This window comes from Thermobia domestica, chromosome 8 (assembly GCF_964235325.1).
Source record: "Thermobia domestica chromosome 8, izTheDome1.hap1.1, whole genome shotgun sequence".
NCBI lineage: Eukaryota > Metazoa > Arthropoda > Insecta > Zygentoma > Lepismatidae > Thermobia > Thermobia domestica.
The window spans coordinates 108,090,411-108,107,534 of record NC_137461.1 but is presented as its reverse complement, the minus strand read 5'-3'; the positions used below and the strand labels follow the sequence as shown (position 1 = coordinate 108,107,534).

The window sequence follows — 17,124 nt, the reverse complement described above, 5'->3', positions numbered from 1 at the left end:
TACGAACGATACGCGATGACAGGGGTTTGCAACACATGTGTGGATACACGGAACTGTGGGACGCTCCGTTCGTTGCGCCATCTCTTGTCCACCCGCACGAATTAATTCCTAGACCAAATATTTTTATCTGATATGTGTGAAATTGCTGGCGTAATAATGCTTTCTTTTTCATTTCTTACATCCACGTAAAGCAATCAAGTATAAGAATAAGAAGTTTATAGAATTAGGTGATAAATTGTCTATAAAGTAGGCTTCTAAGGACGAAATCGAAGGTGTTATAAATAATACTGTAGTAGTTCTGTTTATGTATAGGGTCTCCATTTTTATGTAATGAATATGTGAAGCATTTTTGAAATATTTTAGTTTTGATGTTCAGGCATACATGATACAGTCAGTGTCTATTATAGGGGAAAGAACTGGCCATCCTATCCTTACCTTTACCGGGTTAGTATTTTCACTTTCTGCATTAAGTAATTTAGAACCTCCCTTTAAATAGAACGCAAGGAAATAGGAGCATTTGTACTTAACGTCTTGCAGGTATATAGTCAATATGTGAAATGTCTGGCATTCTGGAAATGCTCTTGAATTTCTCGTGCTGGTAAAAGATCCGAATTACGTACTAAATGGCAACAGCGGAATATTAGAAAAGTAATAGGTGGTAGAGAAGGTACAAACTTGATCTTAACCTGTTACAGTGTCGCGCAAAAGTTTCCATAAATCTCAGTGTGTTCAGCATAAAAAAAAGAAAAAGATTGTTTGCTGCTTTGTTTTCAACAAGTCATTTATATGGGAAATGTCAAAGTTATCGCTATTGTCACAATGTATTACTGAGCATGATGAAACGTACTCAATAATTGGTTGTGGTTTGTCAAGAAATTTTCAGTCAAAATCTAGGTAGCGCTTCTGAATTGAGTGCAACTCCACTGTTGAGTACTTTAAAACTTGCACGGAAAATTTACAGCTTAGGCTAATAATCTACTTATAAGGATCTTGGTATTTTTTCTCGATTTAAATTCCAACGAAAGTATGTAAGTATTGTATAATCGGGTCCGAAAGTCTCTTACAGTCTTTAGTATAAATGATGCACAGAATGAGTTAACGAAGAATAAAGGTTACTGTAAGATTGTTGAGGAAGAAACTCGTGTTGGTTTCTCAAAAGCATCGAGTTGCACTTGCAGACTGGGTGTTTTATGAACACAGGAACAATATAATGAACTGAAATAGAAGTTGCTCTTAGCAACTCACTTTGTGTTTTTAAAGTGTTAAAGGAAGAGAAATGTTTAAATTTCTCTTTATATATATTATTACTGTGTGTATGATTAGTGAAGCAATTGGAAAGAGCTAAGAATCGCTCATAAATGGAAAGGATTTCCTTAAATGTAGGTCAGTGGCTTAAAAGTACTAAATATCTTTTCAATATGTATTTTATGCCTTTCTTTTGTGTAAATAAACTTCTAAAATCGCTTTAAAAACCGCAGTAAAAGTTATTTATGGATAATCCACAGAAAAAAGTTTTTAAGTGTACAGTATATTGCTACTAATTAACAACAATTAAAAGGCGGCGCGGAAGACCTGGGTTGGATTGTCGGTAGCTAATGCAATTCGAATCCTACATGAAGTTGTAAGTCTATATTGGTACTGAAAGGAGTTATAGGCACTGATAAGAATAATATAGTGCGTTATAATAATTTAAGGAACTAAACTAAATCGTGATTACAAGTATTAACTTAGATTTAGATGTTATATAACTCTTTATTTTGATAGTTGTCGAAATTTTCAATAGGAACCACCACCTGATAGTGGCATTTTCTGTAACTTTTTTTGCGGCACGGAGCTTCGCAAACGTTAGGTAAAAGGTGGTATAATACAAGTACCACCGTGCTTCAAAGAGTTAAAACATCAACTGTAAGAGTTAAAACATCAACTGTAAATCTCAATTGAAATCGTACAGCATCAATCGTCATATTTCTAATAAAATCCTTTTTTCTAAAAATAGCAATTTTATATTTACACACACAAACTACCTCACTATCATCAGGAACGGAAATTATATTCTTAAATATCTGTGCATTTACGCTGATACTTTTCTCGAACTCAGAACTTTCCAGATAGGTGCAGATGTACCTTATGATTACAACCTTGAGACTAAATAGTATTAATTTACTACTTCTGAATAATTTTAATACACTCAATTGATATCCTACTGTTTTGGCCTTTAATTTATGTGACATGTGAAAACTTTTTTTATTATTATTATTTATTTTAAATAAAGGATCTATTATACACTTCCTTCTACAATTTATATACTATATACTTCCAACTTCATCATACACTTGTCACAGTCAATTTTACTTTTAACAAAAAATTATGTTAACGGTGTATACGTTTGTCAGTAATTTTTATATATACAGTTTGTGAACTTTGTTGATAGCAAATATCACCCAGTCAGTTTCTTGAATTTTATCGAATTCATTAAATATCTGCTTATTATTGCATTGTACATGAAAAGAACATTGCTCATTATTTATAGTAATCGCGAGAAGTCGCGAAGCTTGACCTAGATTTACCAATTTCACCTCCCAATAGAAAGCGAGGGTGTGTCCTGGTCGTCAACTTTACTCATGATATTTTGCCAGTGTCGTCTCGCGCTATACGGAGAACATCATCTGAGAATCCTGTGTTGTCGCATTACCGAAAAAGTTTCGTTTTGTTGTTGTTTTATATTTTTGCTATTACTATTTTTACGGTTTAATTCGAATAATTGTTAGTGTTCGTGTTATAGTTCTTAAGGTTTTTTTTTAAACTCTTCTTTGCCATGTCTTCTAAGTTTGACAATGTTGTTGGTACACTTCTGTTATTTCATTTTTTATTAAGTGCGCGTTTGGGCGACAGCTTCACGAACGTTTCGAACTCTTCCGATACATTACAGGTGAGAAAAGCAGTTCTATGATTCGTGTAGAGCCCAGGTTTTACGAGTCGTCGCTGTTACTATAGTTACGTTCAATAAAAGGTATCCGCCACCTTTCTGAAAAATCCATTCTTTTCGGTTGGTACCTGGTCGAAGGTTTTTTCCAGTATATATGAATATTATAGTAAACCGATTGTAACACTGATCTTTCTCTGAATTATATTCTCTATTTTGGCTTCACCGTTCATTTGCATATTTCTTAATTTCAACTAGTAAACGTGAAAGAAGTTTCAATTTCTTCCATTAATAGTATTGTATTGAAAATATGATCCTTTTTTGTTGAGTTTTTTAAGGGGAGGCATTTTTGATAAAAAGCTAAAGTTTGTAGGTTCAAATAATGGTAGTAACGAAGAAAAAGTAACTTCATTATCAATGTACCTTGCAGTACTTGGAGATGATTTTTCGAAGATACATGTACAATGATATATTGAACATTGTTTTACAGGTGATCTTTGGAGTTACAATTCTACGTGTGATGAGTTCGTTGTGTCGCCGGAACCAGATGTAAAGGTGATTCCTGTTGATGTGATGAAGCACAGGTGTCTCATCTTAGGGACTGACGGGTTGTGGAATATGCTGACGCCTGAAGCGGCTGTGCAAATTGTATTGGAGGCTGAGCGCCACAATGAGAAACATGTGCTATCCCAAGAAGGAAGTAATGTAAGTTTGCCTTCATATATGCATTATTCTTCGTCGTCAATCTAAATTATAATTTTCGTAAATATTAGCCGCGTCGGTTACAAAGGCAAAATACTTGCAGAGGGATACTTTATATTAAAGGAAACCTACTTAGTCTTCAAGGAATTCCGCAATATGTCTAATTTATGCTCTTATGTAGTTGTCCCCTCACTTTAGTTTTGGCTTTTCAAGGACAACTGCATAGAGCATATATTAAAGACATTGTAAAATTCGGCTAAATTATTAATGTGACTATTGCTTTCGTAAAACGAAAATTGATGGAAAATATAGGGATAATTATTAAGGGCAATCAAAAATCGAAATTAAGTCACTGAATACTTGTCCCTAATTATTCTTTAAGGAAAACAAAACATACATAGGGTGTCTACAAGTCAAGAAAGTCTTTAATTTGGACTAATAAAAGTCGTTGTTAACTAACTTAAACTAGATTAGTTCTTCTGTACTCCGTAGTACTTTGAAATTGTCCATATGTAATTCTGTATAATGGTTTCACTTGTGCAACTGCTTATCTTTTTGTCCTGAAAGGACTCGTGACAATTATATTAAGAAGCATGTAAAGATCAGTACAGTAAAGATCAGGATTCCTTCGTGAATGAGTCGGCAGACATCGTATTTGTGGCCAATTAGTCCTGGTTCCGAGTTCAAATGGAGGACAATTTCTCTCGGATGTAACTCGAGAAGCGGTTTTTGTTCCGCTTTAACATAACCCGGTTGTTGCATAATAACATCAAAGCGAAACAAACTTATTTCTGTCCATATATGATATAAATACATAGAGCAAATTATTTAAACCAAAAAAACCTGTTTAAACAAAAAAATGGTTTAAACCAAAAAAGTTTTTTTTTTTTTTAATTTTTTCAATAAAAACTATGGTTTTTGCCAACCCTGATGTAAACTAAAAATTGCTACGGATGGCTGTGGCCCAGTACGCAGCCAAGGCTCCCCAGATATAAACACTACACTCGTCACACTCAGGGCGAAACAAAAGCGTAGAAATTCTCGTAAACTTAATATCAGTTCACAATTTAAAAGTTAACTGGTCGTCGTCGTTATGTGCTTGTACTATTCACAAAAAATGTTGTCTTGGGAAGTATCGTATTTGCGCGAATATAAGTCGCACTTTTTTTTCTTCTTCTTAAATTTTGTGTTAAAAGATCATGGTGCGGCCTACAATCGAAATTTTTTTTCCGTCATATAATAAATCGTCAATTTCAGAATGACATGTACAGATATTTTCTAGGTTGAAATTAATACCATTTTAAATTACTGCGGTACTTCTGTAAACCATCAAAGACTTAAGAAGAAAATAGCAAAAAAAAACTTATCGTGTTCGCAAAAATTGCCATCTTCATTGGGTACCGATAATACCTTATACTGTTTAGCAATACTGCGTGAGCTTATTTGTACTCACCCAAATCAAGCACAGTCACTTCCCACCACCTCAGCAACACCAGCGTCTGATTGTACACCCTCGCTAGACAAGCCAGAATGCTGCTCAGAGTCACTATCACAGAGGTCATCTTCAGTCCCATCAAGATTTGGAAATTTAGTTTTTGAAACTTTTCATGACAAGTTCTTCCGATATTGAGCGCCAAGCAGCCAAGTCCAACGGCACACTTTTGACATAAAAGCACGTTTCAGTCTCCTGGCGTCAGAGTTGTTTTGTTCGTGATGTAATTTCTAGAAAACTATCTTACACTAGCTTGAATGGATGACTGGAACAAACATCCAAAATTGCATCACACAACTTTCTTGTAAATTTAGTAGTGCGGTCTATACTCACGCAGATACGGTATTTAATGAGTCAATCCGCAGATATTCTTCAACTTTCTCGTACGAACACATATTTCACACTCCGCCACGAAGAATCTCGGCTTTCCTATTTCAATAAAACCATAATTGGATACCTGGAAATGACTGTATTAAGAGATAAAGAACCTGATGCAGTCTTGTAGGTGTGTGGAAGTGGGAATAGACATCTGTTGGCTTTATTTTAAGAGGATACAAAGTTGAACGAATGAAAAGTAAATCGTATACAGCAATGATCATTATCAGATGTTTCAGAATTATCAACAATAGAATTGACTCTATTTCAGAAATTTATATAGTAATTGTTTCTATATCAAATTGTAAATGTCTTAATATCGTATCACTTACATACATCGACATAACATGCCTTTGCATATCATAATATCTTCCTACACAATAGGATAGAACAGGAGTAATGAACGGAGAAGATAAATAGTAAATAGCAATAGAAAAGAAAACATTGAGATTTACCAAAAATAATGGTATGTGTTTTGGGATAAGAAGATGTGAATCTAAACGTTGTAGAAGTATCAGTGAGTGTTGATGTGGATCGAAAGAAAAGTTGCGAATTTCGCCGAAATATATTACAGATACTCTTTATTTGATGTGCCGAATTTGTTGTTCGTGTGACTTACGTTGGAGTAAATAAATAAATAAATAAATAAATAAATAGGTGTGTTAGTTTATATGTAGATGCTTAAGATATTTAATGATCTAATTTAATGATGACAGAAATATAACCATATCTAATGAACGAGTTAATGCAAAAGTTTGTATACTGGTACAGTTGGTGCAGGTTTATTTAATGTAATTACCATCAACTTCAGTAACAGTTAAGATTGGAGGAGGATACATGCACAAATCAGATGGGTATTGCGTGCTTTTCGGGGGCTTTTAAAGAATCAGCCGTATTTTGGAAGCGTTTATTACTGTCTCGTTCAACAATGTCCCAATAGTTTCACAGTTTTAGATTTGGTGAATTAGATGGCCACAAGTTTGGTGTGATATAATCGTGCAGATTGACTGCCATTCAATCGTGGGTTGTCCCGACCTTATGCGCAAGTAGAGCTCTGCTCTGAAATATGTATGGCCTTCTATTGCATACGTTGTCAATCTAGGGCTTGAAAATGGTTTCCAGGCTTTCAGTGTAGCCAGAAACATTCATCCGAAGACCCTGTGGAAAGAAATGTGGTGACATGACATCTTCGACTACCCATCACCATTAGAACCATCACAGTTGCAGGAAACTTGGTATGCATAACAAGCTGTCTTTTTTTCTGTTTATCTCTTGAATTTTTTTTTTCTCTCCATTGAGGGGGAAAAATGGCGAGGTTCTTCCGGATGTTGACCTTGTTTAGTAGTCGCTTTGCTCGAAGAAGTTCAATGTGTGATAACATGAACTTCATTTTCTCGTTACATATGAGTTGTATATCTATTGTTCTCATGCACCACAGTACGGATTATGCCCTCAGACACTTTCAAACCTCTGAGAATGACTCGCAGAATTTTTTGGGACTCACATGAATAATATGCTGCACTTGCTTATGAACTATGATGTTCTCATACTGTCCGAATGGTGCATGCTCTTTACGCTTGGTTACAGGTGACATTTCTCCATAGGAAGCTTCCAACTCCCAACTTATATGGGTATGATTTAAGAAGCAAAGGAAGTATGTAAATTGTAACAGTTCAATGTTTTTATTATATGAAAAACTTCCCGACGAAAATACTGCTAATACAGCAGAGGGTTCAGATCAACAACGTACGTTCATGTAACTTTTTTTTTTCTTTCTTATTTTGTAGTAACGAAAAGTGTGTATGCAAACTTTAACATGTATTCACTGTGTTATTAACGTCATACTATCTTTGAATGTCATCGTATTTATAACTTTCTCCAGTTTGTTTTGTTTTGTTTTGGTAGTTATTGAAGATTTTGTGTCCACTTTTTGCGTGATACAGCTTGACTTGTGGCTGAGCTGTTTAATTTAGTATAATAATTAATATCCATTTCCAGAGTCGAACCTGGATCAATCCTTCAAAAAGGTTGGTTGATGGTGCGCTGGAGAAGTGGACGGCTACAAAGCTGCGCGCAGATAATACTAGTGTTGTTACTGTTATGCTTGATCCCCCTGGACCTCCACGCGCTCAGGTGAGTTTTATAGTATTACTTAACTATTCAGTAAGTACAAAGCACGTCTAGAAAGTAAGTTCCATTGGCAATTTATGCAACAGCTACGTTGCAAATGCAAGAGTGCGCATGTGCGCCGAGTAGATAAAACCATGGCACGGCAAGGATGCCAGTGTTAAGAGTAGACAGAAGTCTTAAGGATCGTAGTGATTTGTGGTAATGTTAAAGAAAGAAAACCGAAACACCCGCCGCGCGCAAAGTATGCTCAGTCATACGATTTTTGAATGCATTTAATTTGTCAGCATCTAAAATTCACCATCTAGTTGAAGTGTATGATGAACAAATCAGAAGTATTTCAATCGTATAGAAATGCGTGTGACAGTTTAAGGAAACACTGTGTGCATGATGAGGAACGCTTACAGACTTCGCATGGAAAACATTTCCTTATCATCCGAATAGCCCAGAACTTATCTTTTGATTTTCATCTCTTTGTGTATATGACGCTTCCTTGCTAACCAGATGGCAACCAACCTACAAGCTGTTAGCACGAGATTATAATCATAGATGGCATAATTCTTCGATATGGGGATTCAATATAAGCAACAGGGATGGCAAATATATTGAAACATAAGAATAAACAATCACCTACTTCTGTATTCGATAACAAATTTTCTGATTATTTGTGTATGTCTGTCTGTTGAAACCTTCCTCTACATCAGTATTGATTGTTGAATTCTATTTTTTATTTACGTAATTATTATGACTTAGTGATTTAAAAAAAAAAAGACAAAATACAAAATTAAAAGGAATTCGATATTCGGTAAAAAGAGGCAGTCAGATTTAATTCACTTAAGAAAGAAAGAAAAAAAAAAGTGATGTGGTTTCTAAGCGAAGAACTGGAGGAGTAACAAATAATACACCAGTAGTTGTGCTTCAGATAATCGTGCATGTTTATTGTTTTCCGCGACAACTTTCAACAATGATTATTTAAATTTAATATATATATGCAACCAATATTGGTATTGAGGAAGGCTCAGTAAATGGAATTATGGTAAATAATGAGGGAATTCGGCACGAGATACAGAGGTAGGTTATTGTTTATTCGTTTCACATGTATCTTGCAGCGTCCATCAGTAAATATGTTGAAACATTAGTACAAGGCATGTACTTCAGTGTACAATGAAGTGTTGTGTTCCATTATAGTTCGAGGTTTATTATTATTATTATTGGCCAATGGAAATTATTATCTGGATGACCCTGTATTTACAATCTCCTGAAATATAATAATTCAAATATAATTTGGGTTTATGCAGTTCATGATACCTTGTTTGTTAGTTCAAGAATAATTGTGTGGTAATTCATAATCGACTACAGATTTTGATAATACTATAATGATAAGTAAGAAAATAAATTCTGCATTCATAGTGTATGTTTCTTTTATTTGAATTATGATAATTTCGATCCTAGTTTCAATAATCTGGGATCTTGTGAAGACGTCACTGATATGTTTGAACCTAGTCTTCACATGATTTTCTCCATGCGAAGACTACACATGGAGAAAACACAACTTTGCAAAGACACTGCTGAATTCCCATACTTAAATTATCACAATTAAATTACATTGGAAAATGCGTATGCGTAACAATCTTCGAGTGTATTTTAGTTGTGACAATTTAAGTTACAGGATTTCAGCAGTGTCTTTAAGAAGTTGTTTGCCAGCTAATGGAGAAAACTATCATATGAAGACTCCATTTAAATTCTTCAGAAGCACGTACTCAAAAATGGATGCCAGATTGCCGTAACAGGTATTTCTCAGGATTCAAATATAAGGAATATTCACTGGATACGAGGAATTTACTTTCGTATTTATAGATAAAGGCGATTAAAATGCATATTCTAGCATAAGTTCGACCAGCTAAGTTATTTGTACAAAACTATGATCTCCATAAGTGAAAGAATGTTACTCAAGTCTTTCTATATTTTAGGTGTTGTCAGAATTTATAGTTCATAGAGTTTAGTCTAGTATCGAAAGAATAAAATTATAAGTATCTTTTAGGTAATATATATTTGAGATAACGGATACTAAGTTAATGAAATAAATACAGGTGTTGGCGTTTTTCACTATATTAGAGACTTGGCAATCTTTGTAACTGTTCGTGATCGTTAAATTTATTCGTAATTCATATTTTTGTTTTCGTATGACTTACATTTTAATTTAGTTACCAAAAATATTGCACAGGTTAGTTTGAAAGTTCCACTGGATTGCTTTGATTTTGAATTTAGCGTCTTTTCAGCAGCAAGGTGTATGAGACGTAAACCTACAACTCCTCACGCGATCCGAACCGCATAAGCTTCCACCAGGAATTGAACCTGGGTCTCCCACGCCAGAGGCGCGTGCGCAAACCACGTAGCTACGAGGAAGCTCAGTCCAGCTGGATTTGAAAACGTCATGGATTCGAAACGAAAGAGTTGCATCGTTATGAACTTTTGTAAAACTTTCCTTAAATTTCAAATTTTGACAACAATATGCAGCTCTTCAATGCCTGACCTCTAACCAGGCTCCTTTGTCGTCCAAATAATGTCCTGAATAACAATTCTAATTTTCTGTTTTATGTTATTCATATACTACAATCGGAGATCGGTGGTCATCAAATTTGAGGGCCGTGATATTTCCTTTGTGCAACTAATCCATCTCTTTTTCAAGATATCTCACATGAAGAGTGAAGTAGGAACTACTACTACTTGGGCATTCCTTCTACTTAGCTCTGGACTCGTTAGAGCATCTTCATATAGAGTTTTGGACTCTACAGCGCTCTCTCGTGCTGTGAGGTCACTGGTTCGATCGCAGCTTGCGCCAGATTGACTGTGGTTGACAAACACCGTGCACGTGGGTTTTCACGGTGTCTTCCCACTTTCTTCATTCCACCATTTCATTCATTTCTTATTATCACCATCTCCTTTAGCCCACTCGGCATAAGCGTGGGACGTAAAACTCAAAGATTTTTCTACAACACTTTTTCCTTCACCGAGTCAACCATTTGTTTAAAGTTCTTAAATAATTCTCAGTTCTCTATCGTCATTAGCTTTCTCTCTCTCTCTCTCTCTCTCTCTTTTTTTTTTCTGAACTTTTTGTAACTTCCACATTCCACGTCATGTTATGACTTGACTTCTGTTCGTGTAACTTTGACGTCATAGTGTTGTCTATTCTGAAGTTTACATTATGACATTCATGTTAAAAGTTATATAATATCGATGTAACTCTCCGCTCAGAATCCATAACTCTTTCGACTCTGATGAAACTTACTGTACTGTAAAACAATATTAAAAAAGGGATACGAAATATTTTTTAATTTCCAACCGTATTTTCCAGAGTAGAAAGAGATGGTTATATCATTGGATATATTAAATGGAATATAGCCTATTAATCAGGTTCATCCTATGTTAATGGTCAAATATAAATTTTGAATTATTGCTTTTTTAAAATGACATTGCAGCTAAGTTAGTAGGAGGAGTTGAAGAAAATTGGAGTTCATGGTTGATTCCGAAAACTAATTCTTAATCAAAACGAAAGAGATTAGCAAAGGACTTGTAACACTGAAAATGTTCTAGTTTTCGATGACTAAACTGTCAATGGTGATAAAATACGGATGTTTATTTTTCCCTTCACAATACGGATATTTGTTTTTCTTTCTTTCTTCAAAATACTGTCTTTGTTTTTTCACTTAAACTGCTGATTGTGCTGACAAATGACTAATATTAATTATATAAATTAGCTTGTGTCTTGTTCATTATAGCTTTGGAAATATTCACAGTATTAATAAAACAAAACTGACCAAAGCACCAAATTAATAGTCTAATATTTGTGTTACAGTTTTGGCAGTGTAACATCACCTTTATCAGACACATTATGCCTTTTAACGTGTCTGATGAAGGCGATGTTACATTGCCGAAACTCTTACACAAATATTATTAATATATAGGAAGAGGAATCCAAAAGAAACAGGACTTTTATCCCGAAAAGTTAATTTATTAAGTTTTAAAAAAAATATTTCAAAGTACTCTGCGCTTCTCCAGTCTTCTTTCCCACTGAAGCACTTCTGGAACTTTTCAACTTTCATATCGTCCAGTGCTCTGTGCGAAGCTCTTTTTACAGCTTCCACATCATCAAAAAACGCTTCCTTTTTAGATTGTTTTGTTCTTTCTTGGGAACAAAGAAGTCGCACGAGACTGGGTCTGGCGAATACGAAGGGTAGAGAGTGATAGCCCAAATAACGGCTCACAGACATCGCCGTGTGTCAGCAGGCGAGGAACAAACTTCGCGGCAACACGTCTCATGTGGAAATCCTCAGTCAGAATCCACTGGCGCGAGCCCCAACTCAGTCCTGTTTGTTCTGAAATTTCCTCGATCGTGAAACTTTTTTTTTTTTTTTTTTTTTTTTTTAATGAATTTTAAAAAGGTTTTCATCGTTTCGAGATGATGAAGGGCACCCAGAACAAGCACGATCTACAACACTCATCTGTTTAAAGTACCCAAACCATTTGGAAACTTGGGTGTGACTCTTACCATGTTTCCTGAAAGCCTGTTGAACCATTTGCTAAGCTTCCGCGGTCCCGAGTTCTCAAGCAGGAAGCAAAATTTCACACACACTTTGTTCCTTTAAATCTGCCATAATGATTTCACAGGCGGCAAAGGAGAGCAGTTGAGAAAAACACTACAATCAAACATTAACCTCTTACGCTGACGCCGCTTAGGCAACTGATTTGAAAAGGTCTCTACTAGACCCATTTAGCAAGATAACTTTACTATGCTTAGGAACGGCCGCGTGCTTTCGATCCGGTTTCTTTTGGGTACCCCCTCGTATTTAATGCTTTGATCAGTTTTGTTTTATTGATATAAATTAGCTTCTAAAGAGACCCTTTTCATCAACTTCGAAATAAACATATTTTATGTAGTAGAAGTGTTCAGGGATCCATTATAATAATTTGTTTTTGTTGCAGGTTCTTTTACGACAGAAGCAGCGGGACATGGCACAAAACCAATCAAGACCAGAAGCGAACGTGCCTTACCTTTCTAGTCATTCTCAGTCGTGTGCAGGCAATCAGCATGAGGAGCCGTGTACGTCAGAGGCACTGGAAGCTGTTCCGAAAGGAGGAGTAGCTATATTTACGAGACATCCTGTGACAGGAGAGTCCATGGATTGTACTGGAAGTTCTTCTGTGAACTCGGGATCTATGCGGGAGAGTGATGATTGTATGGAGAGAATCAGTCCCGATAGTTCATCCGGAGAAGGAGGCAGAGTGAGGGAAGTGACGCGGATATTGCATGAATCACAGCCGAGGAGGACAGCGCATCATAAATCCAAAGGCAAAAGTGGTGATTCTGTGTGCAAGCAAAATCAGTCGGACCCTCAAAATAGTAGCGGTAGTAGTAATAGTAATGTAGTAGTGAAGTGTGAGGACAAGGCGAATTCTTCCAGTGAAAAAAGTGGAGACATTCAGATTAATGAGGTGTCCAGTTCCATGGAGGAGGATGATAAGACTAAATATACGCCACAGCCACCAAAAGAGAAAACAGCTACGAAAGCTGTTAGCCGTACTGCGTCTTCCGCGATTGATGAACCTTCTGGAGTCGGAATTGGCACAAAACGTCGACATAGTGTAGCGAAAGTAGAAACCTCGACGGATGACACGTACGAACCTTGCCAAAAGAGACGCACTCGGTCAGAGGATAAACGGGTTGCAGATGACGAGAGTGCTAGCGATACAGAAAATGAACGAGTCTCTTGGACACAAAGTCGAAAACTCCGTGGAAAGAATAGTCTTAGTTCTTGGGAAGAAATGAAGCTAGAGTACAAGAAGTTAGGTGAACATCTCAAGCAGATCGAGAAGAAGGTAGAGCGGAACGCACAAGAGCTGAAACAAGAGGTAAAGCTGATTAAAACTTCTCTCATGTTACCGAGTAAGAAGTCAAGTGAGGGTGTCATCGATACATGCAGTGAACCAGCGCGCTCACTCCGTTCTCGGACTTCGCCGTGTCCTTCGTTGAGAACTTTGCGTTCAAGAAATGTGAATATAACGCAGCTCCCGTCAGAGAAAGTGAAGCGAAAAGCAAGCTCTGTTGCACTGGACTCTTCGGCAGCGAAATCCCCTCGCGTATCTCGGGGCAATAACAATAATAATACGTGGACTGCACCGTCACGCCGCATGGTGACGCGCAGTAAAATGAGGTTTCAAAAATGAAAATTGTTTTGTTGTAGGAAAGTGTTGACTGATATTTCTGTGACAAAAATCGTTTCTTAAATGTATACGATGTGATGAAATGATATATATATGATTTTTTAAACAGTACTGTTATAATACTCGAATGAAATGCTTTTGTAATCATCTCATGCAGATGAATGTGTTATGGTGTGATTTTTTTGGGCAAGGGATTGTGTTTCTGATATTTTTCAAAGAAAAAGAGGAAATCTAAAAATGAATTTTTCTAAGGTTGAACTATTTTTAAAATAGTGAACGATGACCTGTTTTGTCAGCGTGTGCCGATATGCCGGTTTATAAAATGCACACTGCTTTATGTTACCATATGTAATGAACATATCAGAAGATGAAATTGCAATATTTTTATAAATCGTTAGTAGATGAATTGTGATTTTATGAAGTGATGACTTTTTTTTTCTGATTGAGTCTATTTAATATTTGAAAATTGCAATGTGTGGACAATGCAGTAAATACACTGCAATTGTAGTTCCTACACTTTTTTTTCTCTGAATTTCCATACTGGAAAAATGGGCGGAAAGGGTTTTTAATTACAAATTTTTAATGAAATCTCTAGAAACGTATAATAGTATATATAAACAGGCTGTGACGGAGGCGCGTGTGCGGTGAGTGTGCTGTTTATATTGTTTTTAAAAAGTAGTTGCTCAAAATATGTCTGCGAAAAGCAGTGACCACAGAACATGGGAATAGCGTGCTGTTGGTGAACAGAATATTTTGTGATGAAATAGAAAACAAAGCGACAAATGTAAATTGTGATTACAAGGATTGTAATGTCTTGACGGGAGTTAATAATGTTGACAGAAGTATTGTAAGTAAATAGAAGAAAATATTTAAACTATGTCTTTGTAAAATATAATGTAAGAAATTAAGAGGAAGAGCAGAGAGTTTGTGTCAATCCCTATATTTGCTATTTATTGATCAACAAAGCAGTTGCTGTTGAACAAATTGTGTTTTTTTCATTTAAAGAATATGCTGTTATCAGTGTTGAAAAAAGTCACCTTAATATTCCATAAAGCAGTTGCCTGTCTTGTAGATTTTGAAGATGTTCAGTTAAACGTGCAAAGTTGGTGTCTCCTCTATAAAACCTGGGAACGTTTCGTGATATATAAGAGACATGCAAGCAACATTCTATTTTCCCAATACCTATTTTCTACTATAGGTGAAATTAACATTGAATTTCAGAACAAAAATGTGCGATTGGACCTGATTTCAAATCCGCTGCACCACAGTGTCACTGTATTGGCTGATTATGAGAGCACTGCTGTCAACAAAAATGTGTGAGCTAGTCTCGGGGAAAACTGCGTAACTTAGTTGACAACGTATTAGTGCGGTAAGTTGAAATAATAGTAACGTTCCTGGATTATCCTCTTTAGACTAAAGGAGACGGATGATTAATAGAAGTAACTGATTATGAAACAATTGGTCAATTGAGAGTTTGTAGGAAACGGGAGAGACTCAAGAAAACGAGGAACACGAAGTTGCAATTGAATCCGGAACCCGTCGCATCAGTGGTTAGAATTGATTCAATAGGATGCATAGTGAATACTCATTAAAAAGTACATTTAATGAATGCTTAATAAAAAGTTTTTTTGACATTGACGGTGACCAACATACGCAAGTTTCACTGTACATCATTTCCATTATCGAATCATAAATTAGTATGTTACTACTATTTTTTTTCTCTCTCTCTCATCGTATTGAAAAAATCTCAGGTTAAATTAGTGTGAACAGTTGCATGAGAAAGGACTGAAGTCGAGACGTTGGCTGTATTCGTATTACGAGACCAAACCATAATACGGTTAATAGAATGAGAAGGGTATTATAGTGTGTGACCTGAGCCACGAATACTAAAGTAATAAAGAGTATGGTTGATATTTATCGTAATAAATTGACAATATTATATTACAGAATATTAAAATATGAACTGGAAATGATTAGAAATCTATAAGAATGTCTGCCTTTGCAACAGAATTCGGATAACTATTTTTCGCTTATAGTTACTGATGTACAGTGGAATTTTAGTGTTAAATACGTTAGAATTTCCTGGAGATCGTGCAGGCTAAGGATGAATGTTACACTCAATGAGTAGAGTTAGGGTTATTCCTTCTTTTATCTATGAATTCTGCATCGTTATTTACTTGAACATTTGAATGCAGCATATACTAAGGCATCTTAGATACAAAGGTAGGTTTGTTTCTTACAGGCATACCGGGCGTGTCTTTCGAATGCGATACTTAGGAAAGTGTAGTGCTGTATGTTAGTGGTTGGTAAGAGTTACAGACCAGTTAAAGTGACATTGTTTTGTGAATACATATATATATTTTACGATTATGCAAAATACAGTATGACAGTGATTGACAAAATAGACACTGCAAGGTTAGCAATATTAACAGGCGTACAGTGGCAAGGGTCACCCGTTACTGTAGAAACACCGGCCCTAGGTATCAAGATGAAGACGTAAAATACACACGATGATGGGCCTCCCACCAGGAAACCACTGGTTGTGCGCAAAATACGTACACCTATTCTTACGAACTTCCCGCCATCTCCGAACGCCACCTTACAACAAACGCAGTGTATCACTAAGCACAGTCGTACCATTACCCAAGATTTGGACCTGAAGAACCAGCAGAAAGTGAAAGGTAAAAAGTAACACAGGCATATCAGGGGAGATGGATGAATGCATCAAAGCTATTATACGAACAGTATCTTGCAAGTGACAAATTGCACTGGGTTGTCACACTCGATGAAGCTTGCGTCTACGTCAGTAACTCGAGGGCCATTTTATGGTCACAGCTGATGCGTAAGGCCCCTTTTGAGTTTGTCCAGGAATATCGAGATGACTTCCCAAATAGCTTGAGGTTTCTGGGCCCATGCACAGTTGCAAATCAATAGTGTCCATTCAAAGCCAAGGTAATTAGAGCCTTCTTCCAGAGGAAGTTACGGCATCCTCATGCATAACTTAAAATTCTGGAATTATGTGGCAGTAATATCCAAAAGTTGTGCATCCACATGATACAGTCCTGTCCACTTTTCTAGTTGCTGATGTGCGCCTTGTTCCAAGGTCCGTTTCCCATACAATAGCTTTGAAATTCCAACGCATTGGAGTGATTCGGATTTCGCCTTAAACTGTGGGCCCACGTCTCAATAAGCTTCGGTGCTGGAACGAATAGCTAAATTCAACCACATGGGGAACAGAAAATCCAGGCATACCGCTCGGAGTCCAGTGGTGTACTATCGATGA

The 17,124-nt window shown here is 36.2% G+C and overlaps 1 protein-coding gene across 1 annotated transcript in view; it reads left to right on the top strand.

The window, feature by feature from the left end:
- Pp2C1 (protein phosphatase 2C) overlaps positions 1-14,825 on the top strand; it is a 30,087-nt gene extending 15,262 nt beyond the window's left edge. Inside the window, exons 4-6 of the mRNA XM_081768867.1 lie at positions 3,414-3,628; positions 7,491-7,625; positions 12,603-14,825. Of these exons, the coding sequence (XP_081624993.1) occupies positions 3,414-3,628; positions 7,491-7,625; positions 12,603-13,844 (1,592 nt within the window). The 3' untranslated portion in view covers positions 13,845-14,825. The remainder of the gene's footprint in view (positions 1-3,413; positions 3,629-7,490; positions 7,626-12,602) is intronic.
- The last annotated feature ends 2,299 nt before the right edge of the window (positions 14,826-17,124 follow it).